Below are 19,587 nucleotides of genomic sequence, written 5' to 3'. Positions count from 1 at the left end.
GATTCAATAAAGTCTTTACAAGTTTTCTTACCACGATGTTTACAGCTCCGCTGGCCATCCACCATCGCAGGGCGCAATGACCTTGAATTTCTCTCTCTCTCTCTCTGTTCAAACAAACTAAAATGCGGCCCGTCTTATTCTTCAATAACACATATTCACCCACGTGCTTTCATTCATTTATCCCTAGAATCGATCGGATCATCGTCGTTAATCTCTCAAATGCATTTGTTTACTCCACCCGATTCCTCGCCAATCTAATTTAATTCGTACGAGGACGATACTGCACACATCCCCAACGAGTCATACGCCAAAAAGCTTTACATGCGCCACCGTCTTTCAAATAATCAGCATCGCCACTATTCTCTGACCAAGCCCGCAACGTGAGCGCGTGATCACGTGATCCGTGCAGAAGAAGAAATCTCTGGCTCGAGCGCCCTCCATCATCGAAGCAATCGTAGTTTTCAGCGCAAAGCTATCTGACGTTCCCGACTGATCTGCGAGAAAGGCTTCAGCGCAACCCAAGGTTTCGTCGCAGCTGACTTCGGCACCGTGATAAACGCGCGGAAGACGTCAAGCGCCATCGAACTTGCGCCCACACACAAGACTGCTGAGCAGGAGATGCAGAGCGCGAACACCACCAAAACGGGCAGCAAGGGCAAGGCTTCGCCCAAGACCCCGGAGTCCAGGAGGCAGTCCGCGAAGTCAGGAAAGTCGACGCCCAACCCAGCGAAACGCTCGAGCGAGCAGCGACACCTGGAACGGGGAAAGCCGCCGGGAGAACGTGCCTCTTCAGGGCCTGCCGAACCACACGGGACGGTTCGCAAGGAAACAGCTGGCGAACAATACAAGGTGAGAGTGAATTCACTGCGACATGTAGCTTTACCTGGACTCTTTATTTAGGCCTGATTCACGCAGTCTTCATATACGTCACGTCCCTTCACCTTTACGGCGCCGGCGTTTGTTAGGGGCACTTAGTCACCGCTGTCCCCTCGCGTACGGGACGTCGGCGATGACAGTTATGATCATTGGCGAACGCTGTGATATCCCGTTTTGTGTAGGAGAACGCGGTGAAGAAATTTTCTGTGTAAGCTATATTGCCATGTTGCCGTGACGGTGATGACTGAGACACGACCAGATGTGCGCCCTAAATAGTTCACTTTTCATTGGTCGAGGTTGGAACTTATGTCGAGCGAAACAAGTAACACTCAGACCAGAACGACGACAGTGTTGCAATTTTAGCAACTTTGTCTCCATATTCAGCGAGGTTTTCGGTCTGTTTAGCGACAAATGTTTTCTATGTAGCGACCAGCGACATTTCTTGACGACATGACAGAACGATTGGTGACTTGCTGGCAGACAAAGTTGCTTCTTAAGTGGCTTTCTAAGGTACACTTTAAAGTTCAAAATCTACAGGTATAGGTAGAAGAAACAGGCGGTACGGCGTGTGGGCATTGTGACCAAACGCTGTGGTTAATTGCGCCGAAGGATTTCAACTGCGCTCTTTTTTAAACCCATTTCCCAAATGCTGTTGGCACTGTATTGTTTTACTAAATACGTTCCATTGGAGGTCATTCGCAAGCGTGGCAGTAACTTATCGAAATTTAGTGCAGTGAATTTATGGCAGCATTTAGATCAGCTGCAGAAAGGCGTACATATCGGAGCGGCTGGGTTGGTTCTCGGGAATCTGCACACGCTGCTTCCACTCCGGACGGCTTTGGTACAAATCAATAATGCAGGATAATCGAAAGGACAAAGGAGCAGTAACGTCGTGTTTGACCTTTATAATGGTCGCGTAAACATCACCGCGTTACGATAACGAGACTGGTGTCGTCATGGATTATCGATGTTCTTCAACGAATTCCGACAAGTATAGAAATTTCGGGCATAACGTAGAACAAGTGCTTCATAGCCCTCGGGAAACCAGGTTGTGGTATCCGTAACTTCTGGTTTCGGTTTTGGGTCTTTACATCAGGGCGCCGCTCAGCGCCAAACGCTGTAAGTGCCTCCTGTAAGTTGCCTCCTCAGAAATAAAGATGCATTCCTTGTCTGGTCCCCGACTGGAGCAGTCCGGCTCTTTTCTTGCGGCGCTGAGCGCCCCGGCCGTTTAGGCCTCATGCCGTAACCCTTCCGTCTGGCCGCCCCGTCGAAGCTACAACAAACTGGCGACGAGGTAAAACCGTTCACTTTACTTTCTACATGCACTTGCCGTACTACTTCTGCTCCTCCTCCTGCTAATGGCATGCAAGACGCCGCAACTACGATTCCGCCGCCTTTGTTTTCGGTGCCCACCATGGCGTTCGTACCTCCCATGCCGCCTTTCCTGGCGCTACCCGGTACTGCTGCGGTACCGTGGCTCACGGGGAAACGGTACTTCTGCACGTTTCTCGAGGCAACCGGAGACGAGGCACAACAAGACGTGAGGAAGAAAGCCATATTACTGAGTAACTTAGGCTTCGAGGGGCAGCGTCTCTACTACGACCTCGCGTCGCAAACGGACCAGACGGCCACTACGTTCGAAGACATTCTCAGCATCTTCGACCAGCACTACGAAGAAAGCACCAACCCCTGGTGCACCGTATTATCTTCCAGGAAAGGAAGCAACTACCCGGAGAAACCTTCCAGGACTTCGTCACCGGGCTACGAAGGCTAGCGCCTGCTTGTGCGTTCGTCGCTTGGCACGACGAGTCCCTTCGCGACCAAATCCTCCAAGGCGTCGCATCAACAAGAATTAGAGAAAGGTTACTGTACGAAGGAGCGTCCCTCACGCTCAAGAAGGCCCAGGAAATCGGACGAGCCGTACAGCAAGTTCACAAAGACCTTCAAGTCTTTAACAGCTCGTCTATTCAACGCGTCTCGACGCAACGCCAAGATGGCGTCGACAGCCATCACCTTCCTCACCCGGGCGCGCAAGATGGCGGTTCCCGCCACCCTTCTCCCTCGACCCGGCGGCTTCAAAATGGCGCTCGGCGGCATGGCGGAAAGTCGCGACCTGGGGAGGCCGGCCAACATGGCGCGCGGCCCGAACTCCGCGAAGCCAGTCGACACAACGCGGGCTATTGCTGCCGATGTGGTTCACCTCACCACACCGCATCCGATCCAGGCTGTCCAGCCAAGCACGTTTCCTGCTGTGCGCGCGGAAAAGTAGAACATTTCGCTTCAGTTTGCCGTTCGAGCAACCGAAAGCATCGACAGTCCCCTGCTCGTACGCAGCTTGTTTTCGCTGCATGCCAACAAGTGTCAGAAGTTCCAGCTGACCCAAAAGTTCAGTTTCCGTCTCTTCCGCATAACGCTACCTCGGAGTTCGCCCAGCCGTACTCAGGACAATCGGGACTTGCAAATGACTTCATCCACGACGTTCATCTTCGAACGTCAGTGCAACCAGTCTCCGCGAAACTGCGTCCTCAACCTCGGGTTCTCCGTGAGCAAGTCTGCACTGCAAACGGTAATTCGCCGCGGGAAAACAAAGTTCAGTCAGTTGTTAAGGCAACGCAGCCAACTGACAAGAAGTCGCTGCATTCATTTCTCGGTGTCACGCGATACTACGCTAAACTGATCCCGCAGTACGATGAATTGGTAGAGCCGCTTAAGAAACTGCTAAAGCAAGGACAACCGTTTGTCTGGGATAAGGATACCGAGTATAGCTTCCAGACCATTAAGGAGGTGATTGCATGCGAATTCGGCTCTTACGCCGAAAGTGTTCAGACGTACGTGGACCGTCGTCGTGCCCCAAAATCTCAATTTCGTCCAGGAGATCTTGTCCGAGTACGCAACTCGAGAAAGTCCGATCGTAAATACACCGGTCCGTTCAAGATTTACCGCAAAGTAGGTCGAACTACTTTCCAGCTTGAAAATGGCAAGCGATGGAACGCGTCTAAACTGGGGAAGTACTCGGTACGTCAGGAGGAAACAAATGAAAGGAGTCATTTCAAAGACGGAACATCCTTTGACGATGGTTTTCCAGCTTTTCTTCCACTTCCTACTGGTACTCATTTTCCTGCTGCAACCCCTTCTTTGCAACCACCTGTCTCACCACCACCACCTCCGGGTTCACCCCGTGCAGAACAGTCTGCTCAACGTCCGTGCGACACTACTCCCCAAGACGGGTACTGGAACTGCAGTTCTGGAGTGCAATAACTCATATTCAGTGTTCACGTGCGTTTCTTTTAATGGGGAAGCCAGAGATCATTTTCTATTGTGTAAAGATGTATCACTAATCATGTGTGTTACAGTACTAACATGTGTTCTTTGACTCGTGACTTACTTTTGTTGCGAGGAGAGCGAGTAGATCATTTTTCCTTTCAAGGGAGAGGTGATGTGGTATTCGTAACTTCTGGTAGAAACGTAGAGAACATTCGACGGAGTACCGATACATTAACGCGCGTTCTTCGCTGAGCGATTACATTAGAACAATGATTGGCCGGTGAAAAACGATCGACAAAAGCCATTAACGATTTACGCGCGCGCCTAAATGATCTGACTGCCTATTTTCCCGGGATTTCGCTCTTCGCTAGAATTGTACGTTCGAAAACAGAGCGTGCTCCGCGCACTCACGTTTACACCCCTACACTTGGAAATTCGAAATAAATAAATAAATAAATAAATAAAATAAATAAATAAATAAATAAATACCAGGCGTAAACCGGTACGTTACGATTGTGGTGAGCAAAAGCCAAATGGATAACGAAAGAGACGCAACCTTGTGGGAAGGACAAGGATCGAACCTAGGGCGAGGTGGTAAGTCACATTAGACAGAGGACAGTCTAGAAGACCTGAAGAAAAGACGCACACGGTGCTGGCTTTCGTGTTTCTAGCGATGCAGGGATCATATGTAGTAGGGTACTTAGAAATGAAAAGAAACAAAGGTGTCTTGTGAAACAAGACGGCGAGAATATTTAGTGATGATTCACGAGGCGCATTTGAAATCATAAGAATCCTGATTCATATACGGAATCAGCGCAACGGCATTGACGAGTTAGTCAAGTACTCGGGAATGCAAGGCTCGTTAAATTGTATTTAATGTGTTGAGTGTGCACACACAACGTACGTGAGCATTGGGTTGCCTTCTTAAGGTGGTGTGACAAACGGGTTGAGACAGTTTTCCTCCAGCGCTGACAACAGTGTACGGCGATTTTTTCGCTACGACCAGGAGGCCACGCCAGTGACCCCGCAAGACCGGCTTTCCAAAGCACCGACGCCTCGACCGGAAAGTGGAAGGGAATCTCTGGTCGGGTCACGGCAGAGAGACGCAGTTTCGGCCAACCAGAACATGGTTACCGCTGGTCGCGAAGCCGAGGGTAAAAGATCGCCACCAAGAAGTCGCAGTCGTACACGGAGTGCGGTACCGACTCCGGTACCGACTCCGGTACCCGGCAGCGCGGTGATCGCCAGCGTCAGGGCCGCCGTAGCGTCCAAAGAACCCCGGCCAACCTACACCGTGGAAGATACGCATACTCCCGCGACTCCAGTCGCTGGCCAGCAGGTTCTACCCGAGCAGCACCCGAGACCCGAGAGTGCAACCGTGCCAGCTCCTGGCACGAAACAAGGCCCACAGATCCCGGAACCACCCGTGATAGTCGCGGTGATAAATCCCGATGACATGGGCAGGCCTTCGGAGAATCCACTCATGGTGAGCTATGTTAGTTCGCCTGCACCGTGCCAATACCAGCCCTATGCGGTGCACTCAAGCAACGACTCATTATTCGGCGCGAAGGTTTGGAGGCGAAGGAGATTTGTAGTTCTAACTGTGATCGATGCGGCTCGACGTACAGCCACTTTTCTTACGTGTAAGGCGTTTCGTCGCCATCGTAATCCCACGTGTTATTGTTGCGTTAAGGCCTGAAAGACGGAAATGCGTGTAGTGAGTGAATGCTGCCATGGAACCCACGGCGACCTCGTACCATGTGAAAAGTACCGCCAATCAAATAGCATTCAAGTGCACTTTTGTTCAATGATTTAACTGTCAATTGTGAAGGACTGCGAAGAGAAGATAACAAAGGCTAAAAAAGGCACCCGCCATCACGTGGCTTGGCAACTGCAGTTTAGAAACGTCTGCTTTCGTAGGACGCGTATTCTTCTTAATTTACGGGTATGCACGGCACCAAAGCCAAACGATTCACGCTTCCACAACGCCCGGCCGCAAGCTCACGTGCTTCTCATTTCGGAGTTTCCCATTTGTTTCAGTGCCTGTACACGCCCGAGGGTGGCTTGCAGCCGATGGCCTACGCCGTGCTCGCTTTCATCTGGGTCGCCTTCGTGGCTCTGCTGTTCTACATCTTGATTCTGCAGAGCTCCGGAAGGACCCACGGCGCCTGCGATACGCTGGCGTGCGAGGCCTACTCCAGGCTGCTGCTCGCCTCCATCAACTCGTCGGTCAAGCCGTGCGAAAGCTTCAGCCGCTACGTCTGCGACGGCTGGCGCAGCGGCCACGACCTGACCGTCGGCGAGGACACCATTCTCGCGGCACTCGACGGGGTCTATCGTTCGGCGGCGGACAGCGCGATGCCGGCCAAGGGTCAGAACGCGATACAGCGTGCGACCGCCTTCTACCTGAGCTGCGCGTGCGTCGGAAGGGGCGAGTGCGACGAGCTGCAGAAGGTGAAGGCGGCGCTGCGAGAGGTGGGCATCGTCTGGCCGCACAGGGCAGGCAGTCCGGCTGTCGTGAAGACGCTCCTCTACACGTCCATGAGACTGCGCTGGCCCAGCCTTCTAGACCTCGAGGTTGTGCCGCGCGAGAACGACACGCTCATTTACCTACGAATACCGCCATGGTTCTTTAGCCTAAGTTCCAAGCTTGCGGAGCACCAGCGTTCGCCTGGCGCTCGGAAACGATACTTCGACGTTCTGAGATATAACTTCAAGAGCGAAGGAGACATCGTTACGGATGAAGACATCGTGACATTTGAGGATACCCACAGCGTGGAGCTTGGCATTGTCTCTTTAGATAACTACCAGAGCACAACAAACGGCGCGGCAACCAGTGACTTGTTTATGTACGGGAATACCAAGGGCTATCGTGCGATTTGGATTGACGCTTTGCGTGAATACGGTGTCAAGGAGGGCGAAAATGACAAGATCGTGTTCATTACCAATACTCCCACTTTCGTGAGTCAATTCAACGCGAGGTGGGATCAATACCGTGAGGATAAAATGCACATGTTCCTTTCCTGGGGCACCGTCCAGGTGGCGGCACTGTTCTCGAACCAGATGTTGCAGGCCAACTTCTACGGCAGCGCGTCAAAAGCAAGGGTCAGTCATGGCGCGTACTGCTTCAGCAAGACGCTCCTCTTCGTTGGAGACCAGGCACTTTACGCGTAAGATAATTTGTGTGGCTCATAGAAGTACCGCGGGTGTATCAGCTAACTTGTGACAAGCGTTTAAAAACATCGTGTATGCTCTACGCCTATCCAGCATTGCTTGTAGTGACCCCAGTAGTTTTGCTGTGAGCTTATGTCAATAATTAACAAATTTTTATCTAACCGAAATGAAAATACTGATATAAGCTTAATATTGCTGCAACATAATTGTTACGATACGAGGATAAGATTACTACACATATGACCTACGGTTTGTTAAGGGCGAATGTGCTGCACAATTTCGTACGTGGACATATGTTGCCCTAAAGTATGGTCACCAAACACCAATCTATTTGAAATGTATTTAGTTAAAAGTAGTGCTTGCAGATGCTTACTTTTCACGTAACTTTCTATATACGAAACAAATTCGCATGGGCCGCATTGTCGCGCGTATTTTTATACCAACTCATGAAACATATTTTAACGCACACGTGACAAGTTTCGGCAAAGGAACCCTGCACGGTTTTCCTAAAGCTTTCGCTTCTGAACGAAAGTTTATTCTGGTATGGGTATCGAACGCTGTACTGTCGCATGCCAAGGTAGTCGCTCTGCCTTCCACCAAGTTGCTCGAGCATGCGGATTTTCCTACGTCAGTTATTTGATCTTTCATATGTAACAAGGTGCCAGATCTTTGAAATGGTGAAATTGAAATATTGCTGTATAATTCAAAGAATACTTAGTGCTGCGGTATTTTAATAATATGAATAAATTTTATCTACTCGCTTGGATTCATTACAATCAGCAACGCGGTCGGGCGTGCCATCGAAATAATTTTTATTTCCTTTATTTTTTCGCATACTGAAACACGAACCTCAGTGACATCATTCGCTGCCAGGCGTCATGTTCGTGACACAATTCTTTAAACCGTCGGGTTTCAACAGCCGATTAACTTACATACAAAAAAAAATGCACAAGAAGCATCTTGTTTTCTACATATTGTGCTTTGATATTACCATTGTTACATTGAAAGTTTGTTAGTCTATTGCAATTATTGCTACCCTAAGTAACAATTATTAACAGCGAACGTGTCAGCCTGTTCCCACCGCGTAATTCCACGCTACGTACCCGTGTCATGCTCTCGCCAGGTAACAATTAACGCAGAATTCCGTCAGATTTGGAACGCGTGTTCAGAAAGCAGGTTTTCTTTGCCGTCGGCGTCTAGCCAAGAACATCAGTCAAGATTAAAACAAAATTAGTGTTTGTCAGGCATCCAAAATGATTTTACATTACCTTTGTTCCACCCGTTTGGAGACGATACAGCGCTAATGGAAGCCGCATAGCTGTCCTGCGTCCAGAATCTGAGCACGCTCACAAAGACGAAGCTGCCCTTCAGGTACCGGAGAGAATTCCTGCCAGAGGAGTCGGTTCCCGTGGCCGAGACGGTCGTCGCGGACGTTCGCCGAGCCCTGGAACGCCGCCTTCACCGTTGGAGTCGATACGACCGCAGCGTCACCATCGTCGGCGACTGGTTCTCCACGAGAACAGCGCTCAAGTACCTGCACAATGAGGGCAGAGCCAACGCCAGCGCCAAGGCCCTGAAAACGAGTGCGTCACCGCTTCCCTTGATCTCGCAGTACTGGAGCTCAGCTGTGCATCCGTAATGGTAACAGCGCGAACAGGACGGCGACCTGTGCCCTTTCGTCCTGTGCCCTTTCACGTCCTGTGCCCTTTCACTCCGTGGTCGGCGACCTGTGCCCTTTCGTCCTGTGCCCTTTCACGTCCTGTGCCCTTTCATGGATTGAAAGGGCACAGGACGAGCGCTCGTCCTTTCACCCCGCCGCCATCTTGTTCGCGCTGTTACCATTACGAATGCATACCAACTCGGCCAACTTTCCACTTTGATACAGCTATGCAATCGCAATGGCATTAGGCACTCTACGCGACATATATTTAGCTCGAACGGCCGCGGAGGCCCATTGGCTTAGCCATTCTGCTCTAATTTCGTGGTCGCGGATTTGACTCACACGCCTGGCGGCCACGTCGGCGAACCCTGTGTGCTGGCAACTGCTGACTCAGAGCCCCATTGTTGGTTCGTAACATCAAAGCAATTCGGTCAGTCAGTCTGGACGAGTGTGAATTATTACGAGTTTGGTGCCAATCCCTGCGCAAACGTTTTGCCAACACCTGCACGACCACGCCATATCATATCAAAAGCCATGTCAAAAACTGTCGTACGGTTTTATGGAGGCTCATTGCCCAACCAACTGCGTAATAAATAGTTATGCAAAGTTATGCAAATAGTTATGCAAAGTTATGCAATTTTTTTATTAGAAATAAATTTATGCTTGTTGGGGCACGAAAGAAACGCGAAAGTTTGGGTTCTGAGAAAATGTGGAATAAAAAATTGAAACACCTCTAGCGCTTACAAAAGAAAAGCATAAAACAGCTAAAAGTCACATACTTAGTAGTATGTCTCCTCCTGACTCTTGTTTTTGTCTAATATTCTCCAGTGAACACATCATTTAATTTTCTAGGCTGTTTATGAAGCACCAGCATTGTAGCTGCAGACCTTCACATTGAGCGGCTGGTGAATATCGTACGAAAAGATTTTACTTTGTAAAGGCCATGTTCTATTGCAACTGGTTTCAAAACGTCAATTCTGCCTTTCTCAACGTTAATGGAATGACAGAGAACGTCGGATACCGTAAACACGAGAATCTGAGGTTTCGAATGTGTGCGCTTGGTTTCCCTTTGCCAACTCGTACTGTTGAAGCACTTACTCAGGGTAAGGCAATGTCTAACGCAGTGCCAAAATCTATATTTGTTACCTCCCATTGTAGATACTTATGCCAGATTACCGCAGGCCCATTTTCTACTTCAATGACCAATCTTCAAGACACTTCCTGAGGCGCTTTCGTCACCGCGTCCTTGGCACGCGGTGACTTTCGTGTATTGATTCCCGATAACTTATGTTTCCCTCACCTTCACACTCCGATCTTTTACCACAATGTAGCTACTCGCATAGATAATAAAACTACACCGTACAAACACCTCAGAGAAAGGCAATTCGCTATTCATTTAACGCACACAAATGCCAGGCTAGCGTAAAACGTGTTTTAAACGTGGTGCGCCTCCGTTCTGAGAGTTTGTTTTGAAGCCTTATCAGTTCTCTTAACATGATGTTAACGTTAGAAAAAGTAGTAAGTGCCACACAATCCGATCATTTCTTTTTGGTTACACATTTTACCGCTGCTTTTGCTAGTATACATTAATGATATAATAGCATGCACTTACGGCAGCGTAAATATTATATTGCTCGCGGGTGGCTGCTTGCATTACAAAGTGATTAACGATGCTAATGACGAAGTAATCCCGAATAAAAGTCTCACAGCGACTTGTGACTGGTGCGATACCTGGGACATGAAACCTAATGAAGAAAAATTAGTTTTTATGCGCATAAACAACAAAAAACATCCTCTCCCATATTAATACACTATTAACGAATCAGCAGTCACTGAAACCGACTCTTTCCAATATTTAGATGTAACAATCAACAATCGCTTGAACTGGTCGCAACACATCGATGTTTGTGCGTCTGCTTGGCGTACACTTGACCTGCTAAGACACACACTGGAACACTTAACCTCCATCCGTGAAACTCAACGTTCAACACACTGGTAAGGTCGAGATTAGAATATGCTTGCGTCGTCTGGGACCTTTTCACAAAAATAAACATTAACAGACTGGAAAACACAAACAGACTTGCAGTCCGCTTCATATTTGATTGCTTTGCAGGTTGTGACTGCCCATCTCATTTGATGAATGAAAATAACATTGCCATCCTGGAATCCCGAAGAAAGGTAGCACGTCTAAAATTGCTTTCCCGCCTTTGGAAATGTTACAACTTGATCACTCATCCTATCTCCATTCCCTATTAGCCAGACCTACGAGGAATCAGAATTCCGGCAAGATAACCCCTATTTTTGCGGGCACTAACTGCCTCGAGTTATCCTTTTTTTTTTCAATAGCAATCAACGAATGCAACACCCTGGCAGCCGATGTATTTCTTTCCATAAACGTACCATATACCACGGAAAAACTGCATTTGTGGTAAAAGTAGGTGCGTATGCTTGCTTCAGTGCATGTAATCCTGCGCGTCAAGACGGATGTTGTCTATCCTCGCTGCGTTAAGCTTGATAAGTCTGCAATGCTTGTTGTAAATGTTTCTTTACTCTTACTTTTTCCACAAAAATTCTCATTTCTATTTTACGCACTTCCTTGCATTGTACGTTGATGTTTTTATAATGACGATGTTTTTTGTTTATTATTATTTTTTCCTTCTCCTTAGAATGTTTGTATTTCGTATGAATACTGTGTAAACAAATACACTCCTGCCTACAGTGGGTGGGGTGGGATGCTTTCCTTGGCTTCATTATGTATTGCCGTCTTATAGCTGATCATATATATATATATATATATATATATATATATATATATATATATATATATATATATATATATATATATATGTGTGTGTGTGTGTGTGTTTGGGCGAGTTGGTACTGATTGCACATCTTGAAGGGACAGCGCTGTCCTGTGTGTTCACACACAGGACAGCGCTGTGTCCTGTGTGTTCCTGCCTTCTATTATCGTCTTTTTGCGCTGCCCCTTCAAGATGATCAATATATATATCTAACTGGATACACTGGAAGGAAACAATTGTAAATTTTGGTCCTCTGTCAGGCATTGTCTGACGTGACGAGCTTTCGAGCGATTAGTGCGGTGCAAGATATTCGCGGTTTCTCTTCGACGGGATGCTTACACTGTGTTCTTTGACGTCGTTGTCTATAAAGGCCTACTCCAGGCAGACATGGGCAAGTCGCTGGTGCACAACTGGCGTCTCGTTTCGCGGGCTGTTCTGTCCGACCCGACACTCAGTCGGGTGTCGAGCGCCATCGAGAAGCTCCGGCTGTACGTGCTCCAAAACGGCAGCGTGCCTCAGGGACCGGACCTGTCCCTGTTACCGTACGCGTTCAGCTTCCCCTACTTCGACGCGAAGGCTTCGGCCGTCTTCAACTACGCCGGAGTGGGTAGCCTTGTTGCGCAGGGGCTCGGCGAGTTGCTCCTGGATGCTTACTCCAAGTCCAAAATAGACCCCGCCGTTAAGAAGTACCTGGACTGCATGCAAGGCAGCTCTGTGTCTACGGTGAGTACGGAATGAATTTTCAGCGAGGGTTATCGAAAAGCTGCCACGAGTGTAAACCACTCGAATCGGTGATCGTAACATTTGCATACCTTGCACGCGCCGCTGCTCTCCGCATAGTACAAACGGAGAGACGGCAGATAGAGGCGAAAAAAAAAAGAAAACAGCGCATCTGTGCGACCTTGCAGAATCCAAATCTGATTCCACGAGAAGAAGAAGAAGGAAAACTTTATTAAAAAGAATGGTCCGACATCTTTGATTGGAGTGGCCTCAGGTAGCGGCTCGAAGTCCGTGGACTCGGGCGGCGTCTTCGGCTTGAAGATGCCGCCCGATACGCCACCCGTTGCACGCAGTAAATGGAAGTTCAGTACTTACTTTTAACAATTGTAGTTGGGTCTGAAACGTTAAGCCTGCTTGATTCATCACCTCTGGCATGTTACCGCCGAATGTGAGCTCAATATGCACCGTACAGTTCTTCTAGGAATCTGGGAATGGCCGTATGACGATTTGTAGAAATTGTTAACATTTTCTACAAATCCCGTAATTACCTGATGCATTTGAAACTTTGCCCACCCATCACGCATATTATTCTCATAAATGCATAAACTAAATTTCTTTGTATTTAACATGCACAAACTGAAATTGACGAGTACATTGGAAATTTCGCCATGCCAAGTCTGGACTGCAGTCCTCAATTTCAAATTGCATTCACAGGCAGAGGGGAAAAATCGGCGTTATTGCGCAATCCCTGGTCCGTATACTTTTGCTCACGGGTGTACCTACTAACGTACACGCAATGAATAATCTATATTTTTCAGGACATCGTGAATAGACGCGGGCAACGTTTCCGGGCATTTCTAGTCGCACAAAAACCATTGCTGTAATAGTTTATCCACTGCCGTATGTGGGGATGGATGCCACGCCCCAATGTAAACATGCATTGCAACCGAACCCGCAAGCCATGGAAGTTACACGCGTCGTTCGCAATTCATGCGGGATTGTTCGTCACACGCCGCCGTTCCGAGGTGTGGACGTCAGCGCCAGAGTTGCGGAGTGGGGCTTTTCATTCCATCCACTCCATGCCGGAGAGTTGAGATTCCCATAATTCCACTCCTTCTAACTCCTCGGCATGCTTAAAGTTGGATCATTCCCACTCCTGCAGTGGCTTATTGTTAAGAAATTCCGTTCCTCCAAGTTTAATAAGTGTGAAACAACTTCTCGATAATTATTTTACACTTGAGCCTTTGCGTGTGTAGCAAATTCACTCTCTTTGAAGACTCTCTTAAAATCACATTTATTGCTCCATGAATATCTGCCCATTCCATTCCAACTTCACCCCACAATCCCGGGCTCTCATTCCATTCCCATTGCATCTTCCCAACTGATGCCATGACCCGCTTTTCGTTCCATCCCGGGTGTTTAATATGGTGGTATGGTTCCGGAATAATCGCAACTCCGGTCAATGCATGTATTTCAGAGGTCGTGGCAGGGAATAGAGAGATTTAGATTTTGTGCAGCCACAGATATGGCACGAAAACCACCGGTCGTACAAAAGAATGTGGAAGGAGTAAAGAAGAAAGCAGGCTGGGCTAGGGGCTCAGGGTATGCAAATGCACTTGGTTGTGCTATCGCTAAGACAGCGCACACGGACGACGTTGTGCATGTCGCAACATGGCCTCAGAAAAGGGGCGGCGCGCGCTGTTTTCCTAGCGCTCCGACGTCTCCGAGGCCGTCATCGCAAAAGAGGCTTTGGGACGATGGCGGTGTCCACTACAAAACTTACGTGTTTGTCGATGTAAGTGCGTTAAGAGCCGGGCGAAAAGCTAAGGTAGGATATTTTCTTTTACGCGCAAGCGGACTATCTTTCTGTGCGATTGGCGTGATTAAGCCGGAGGCCGCCGAACTGGGAGAGGGAAACGAGTGCCGCAGGAGGAGGGCACCTGAAGGTGGAGAGGAGGAAAGCACACGGTGGAAGAAGGGGAGGAGCGTGCGGTGAAGGGGGAGGAGGCGGAACGTCGTGGAGGAGGAGGTTCGGCGGAGGCGCGCTGGGTTCACCGCCTCTGGCAATTATTACCACCGTGGTTGCTACGGACTCGGTGTGCGCTGTGTAATGTACCGGGTTGATCTGGCGGTCGAGAGGCTGAGTGCCTAGCAAGAAAGACGGAGCAGCAACGCAAGCGGCGTCAGGACGAGCGCGCGTCGACCGACACCGAAGTCGTCGGCAAGCGCTAGGCACAAGCTGAATGAGACCGACAAAAGGCGTGGCCTAAGCGTGCCCAGAAGACTCGCGAAGAACATGCTAGGTAACTTGCGACAACGCGGGTGTGCCAGGCAAGATGGCATAGCTTATAAACTCCGGAACAGCACCCATACGCTTGCGCATAACCCGCGTTCACGAAGTTAAACGTCGCCATATTTCCTCTTTATTCCTCGTATCCTCATCTGTGCCATAAGCTTCTCACCACTGTTCTTGCTGTGACAAACATAATGAACGGCCCTCGTCCACGTGACATTGCAGCGTCGACGTCTCAAGCTGTGCATTCGCCTGATTCGGCGTTGCCATTTCACCATAGCTCGTGAAATGTTTAGCGCATGTGTATTACAATAATAAAGTTGCTACCTGTGCGGTTCTTAAACCTAGCTATTGTGTGAGCTTTCACGTTGCATGAGATGGAAGTGACACAAATGTATGCATCGCATTTCGTTTCGCAGAGTTTATGTGACCCTGACCGCTTCACGAGAACGTCGCTTCCCGCAAGTTTTGAGTTGAATATGCGTAACCTTTGTCATTGTCTTCTTCACATGTCACCGGAAGACTTGTCGTACAAATGCGTCTCTTCACATCCGATCCTGCTTCTGCATGCAGCTCGATAAAAGCAGCTGGGCTCGATACATGGATCCCATCTCCCTAAAGACGAGCCTGGACGCGTACCGGTCGAGCAGCGGCGCGTCCGACAGTCCTGCTGAGGGCCTCGAGTTCCTCTCTCGAGACCAGCTGTTCTTCGTGGCCGCGTGTTTCATGCGCTGCAGCGGCGGCGCCACACGCTCCGGCGGCTTCGCGCATGCGCAGTGCGACGCCGCCTTTAAGCACGTCAAAGAGTTCGCCGACGTGTTCGGCTGCCCGCCCCAGTCACCCATGAACCCGGCGCTGAAGTGCACGCTGCTGTGACCAAATGGCACTGATGACTACGACGACTTGGCTTTTGAGCGAAATGGGTCAAGTTTTGTATATATGTGACAAATCCAAAATTCCTGTGTGAATGCTATCTTCGGAACACATCGTGCTGTCAGGAAGATGACGTTGTGCTAATTTTTTTTTTTGCCTTCTCATTAAGACTTGTGGTGTTTCGCAGCAGCTCGTGTCGAGAGCCTTTCGGACGAAAGACATTCAGACTGCGGGAAGGCGTTCGTTTGTATTGTAACGAGAATTATCCTTTCCGGTCGTGTGTATTGTCAGGGTTTATTTTTGGCATTAGTAGTCACTTACGCAGGGAATGACTGCTCACACTTCCAAAATGTTTGCTGAGGGAAAATATTTGTCGCGTTCATATTATCGTTTCTTTTTTTTTCTCTCTGAGTACAAGAGCTGACGTCGAAGTTAATTTACGATGTGCTGCGTCGTCCGGTGTTTAAAGCCTGAAATTCTTTTAAGCTGAGAAGGGGAATTCGTACGTCAAACACAGCACGAAGGAAACTTGCTGCGAGACTATACCACCCCCCCTTCAAAAAAGGAAAGTGAAAATAAAACCAATTCCCTGAGTACACAGCTTGCATTCATTTCGTGAACTACATCAGGTTTTGCTCCCATAAAGTTCCAGCGCACTTTATAAAGTACACTGTCGTAGCGTTTCAAAGAACAAAGCGCTGTCACAAATCTTCCACAATGTATTTGCAGTGTGAAAAGATCATCTGACACGAAAAAAAAATATAACTGGTAGATTCTTCTTGGAACGAATGCTGAATTTTTTGGATTTGAGACTTGCATCAGTCACGAAAGCCAATGAGGATCGCAAGAAATTTTAAAATTTAGTGTAATATATAAAAGTACGCATATTAGATACTGGGGAGGTTACTGGACGTATAAAAAATTAACGGCATGTTGTCGCTATTTTTGGCATAATCAACAGTCGGCCAGGCGGTCAGGGATAGGCTCGAGCTTGTAAAGTCAAGTCTAGGGCAGAAGCAGGCTGACCCTCTGAGCAAAGTAGGTTGTCCTGAATTTACACATGTAAGATTGTTGTCCTAGGACCAGCCCGACAAGCGAGTGCCACTCGATTCTGTTTTTAAATCACATTAATTACTATGGGAGTTAATGTCCCCCGCTAGTAACATACCCCTTCTACAAGTAGTATTTAGAGTATACAAAGGGTTCGCGTCATGAACACCTTAAGGAAAATATGCATTGGCTAGAAAAAACTGTCCGACAGGCCGGAACTCTATTAAAGCACCTCCTCCGGGAATTATTTTTAATACCTGTACTCAAGCTGGACAGTTTGAATAGCCTGCGGGGTGTGATCCACCACAAAGGCAACATTTCTCTTCTTGGGCCATACAATCACTGTTAGTGACCATCACCACATGTGCAGCATCGTGAAGCAGATTTACAATCGCCAGCACTATAGCCACATGACCAGCAATTCCGGCATTCTAGGGGACGTGACGCCAACGGATCGAATGTGAACTCTAAAGACGACGCTTTAATTTCCGATGGACAAGAAGCACCGGCTAAAGTCGCAATCACCGACTCCATGGGGACTCCCTTAGTACCCGGAACGTGATTTCAGCGTTAAACAGTTACCACGCCCGGCCGCAGAGAGCTTCTCCAAGGTCTCAAACTGACTTCATTTCGAGTCGACGCCCCGCGCGATACTCTCTATGCATGCAAGATGTCGTATACACGCACTCACCGGGATGGATGCAAACGAGGAACACCTGGGCAGGTCCGATATACACGTTTGGTCTGGCGACCTGCACACTGACCCGCCTTGACCGAACTGCCCGATATCAGTGATACTCTGGTAGTCGGGAGCCACCGCATGTAGTTGCTCCTGGACAGCCTTAGGGTTGTTCAAGCTGGCAAAGTCCCCACCCAAGGGCACCCTGCAGCGCGACGGGAGTGTTGCTCACGCATCTGCGGAGAAAGAGGTAGTTCATTTTGAAGAGGGGTTGACCAAAGCGAACGTCCGTGACCAGGACAATTCCTGGACATGAGTGCGGTGTCAAATGTGCCAAAATAAAAGGCGTTGCTTCAACCTAAAATGAAGAAAAGAAACGAACACAGTAAGCAACGAAACTAAATATAAAAAATAATCCGTTACTTAACCATACCGGCCCAGAGTGTAAGCTAAGAGGTAGAACGGCTGCTGTCACCGCGGACTAATTCTCGACGTTATCGCTGTTGCTGTGTCGCTAGATCGGCTGGCCACCGCATTAACACGCATGTGCTAGTACTGCGCGAAACGAAGAGGAACTTGAGAATGCGGGGGAAATGTAATCAGAATAATTAAAAAAGTTAGTTAACCACGTCCGTCTCAATTACTTTACTTTCTCGCAGGGTATACTGTGCTAGACAAAAATACTTAGACATCAATGTTCCTTATGGTCAGCTCACGTTGATTTAGACAGCCACATTCGACTCGTAAAGACTATCAGATGTCCCTGTATTAGTACCTTTAGGTATTGCAAAAGTTTATGATAGTGTCGAACATGGAATCTTCATTTCAATATAAGCAAGTTGTGCTGTTCCAGACTAGATAGTGGCCTGGATACAGGAGTTCCTTTCAGATAACGAGTCTTTTTGTATCAAGCATGGGGTGACATCAGGTACATATAAACAGGCGAGAGGCGTACCACAGAGAATTCTTTCACAACTTTTCTTGGATACTTTGTTATCTTCTCTCCCAATTCATCAAGATGTGCAACTAGGCAAACTGAAGGTAAACTCTCCGAAGTGACGAAACACCTAATGAAGAAACGACAAAGATCGAAAGTGTCCAACTCAAGAGATCGGATGAAATTCGCAGAACAGTCAAAACTGATCAACAAGGAGAAAATAAGTGATATTCGAAATAATAACTTGAGATAGACTGAAGAAGGACTAAAAATGGGCGTAGCGTGAAATCAGTGAGAAGAAAACTAGGCGCAGGACAAGCCAAGATGTATGCATTGAAAGTTAAGCAGGGTAATATCATCAGCAATTTCGAAGATGTAGTAAAAGCAGCGGAAGAATTCTATACTGACCTGTACAGTACCCAGAGCAGCCACGATGCATCCATTCGATGCAGTAATGAACAGGTTACACAGACTCCTATAACTAGCGACGAAGTTCGAAAGGCCTTGCAAGACATGAAACAGGGGAAAGCGGCAGGATATAGAATACGAGCCGATTTAATCAAACATGGAGAAGACATAATGCTTCAAAATCTGGCGGCACTTTATACGAAATGTCTATCGGCTTCCAAGGTCTCAGAAAACTGGAAGAATGCCAACATTATACTAATCCACAAAAAGGGAGACAAAGAATTGAAAAATTATAGGCCCATTAGCTTACTTCCAGTATTATACGAAATATTCACCAAGATAATCTCCAATAGAATAAGGGCAACACTAGACTTCGGTCAACCAAGGAAACAGGCTGGTTCCAGGAAGGGATACTCTACAGTTTTCCGGGTCTCCCGTGCCTATGGCCATCCGAATTTAACCCAAGGGAACACAGAAAGACTTTGCACAAGGAGTGCACATCACTTTTAAAGCAACTTCGCGCCAATGCCGTCGCCTTTATTACTCCCCCTGCTAACCTCTCGCGAGAAAACAGCGCTATTCTCCGAAGACTTCAAAGAAACTCAATAGTGACTCCTCTTTTCCGTCATATTCAAGGCCTACCTGGGTCACCGAAATGCCCGAACTGCATGGAATATCCGTCCCTAGAGCATTGCCGATGGTATTGCCCTCACACTCAACCCAAACTGCAGTCAGCCCTCTCTAACATTCCCACTAACATCAAGCCACGGTCATGGACGGACTGGCTCACTCCACCACCCCATGCAACTAACATTCTCCTGCCGGTGCTTATCCAGCACGTCAGAGACGTGT

At 48.2% G+C, this 19,587-nt stretch overlaps 1 protein-coding gene across 3 annotated transcripts; it reads left to right on the top strand.

The window, feature by feature from the left end:
* Positions 1-392: 392 nt before the first annotated feature.
* Positions 393-16,257, top strand: LOC135916196 (uncharacterized). Of its 3 annotated transcripts, XM_070525660.1 has the most exons (7): positions 393-849; positions 5,147-5,626; positions 6,181-7,101; positions 7,180-7,310; positions 8,686-8,897; positions 12,146-12,498; positions 15,362-16,257. In XM_070525660.1, exons 1-7 carry the CDS (start codon positions 619-621, stop codon positions 15,662-15,664), a joined length of 2,631 nt encoding a protein of 876 aa, XP_070381761.1. In that variant the 5' UTR covers positions 393-618; the 3' UTR covers positions 15,665-16,257. The 3 variants fall into 3 exon arrangements, with proteins under 3 accessions (XP_070381761.1, XP_065305550.2, XP_070381762.1); XM_065449478.2 differs by having other exon boundaries at positions 394-849; positions 6,181-7,310; XM_070525661.1 differs by lacking the exon at positions 393-849 and adding an exon at positions 2,078-2,170 and having other exon boundaries at positions 6,181-7,310.
* The last annotated feature ends 3,330 nt before the right edge of the window (positions 16,258-19,587 follow it).

This window comes from Dermacentor albipictus, chromosome 9 (genome assembly GCF_038994185.2).
Source record: "Dermacentor albipictus isolate Rhodes 1998 colony chromosome 9, USDA_Dalb.pri_finalv2, whole genome shotgun sequence".
In the NCBI taxonomy this organism is placed as follows: Eukaryota; Metazoa; Arthropoda; class Arachnida; order Ixodida; family Ixodidae; genus Dermacentor; species Dermacentor albipictus.
Note: the sequence above shows the minus strand (reverse complement) of the source record. Positions and strands in the feature narration are given on the sequence as shown.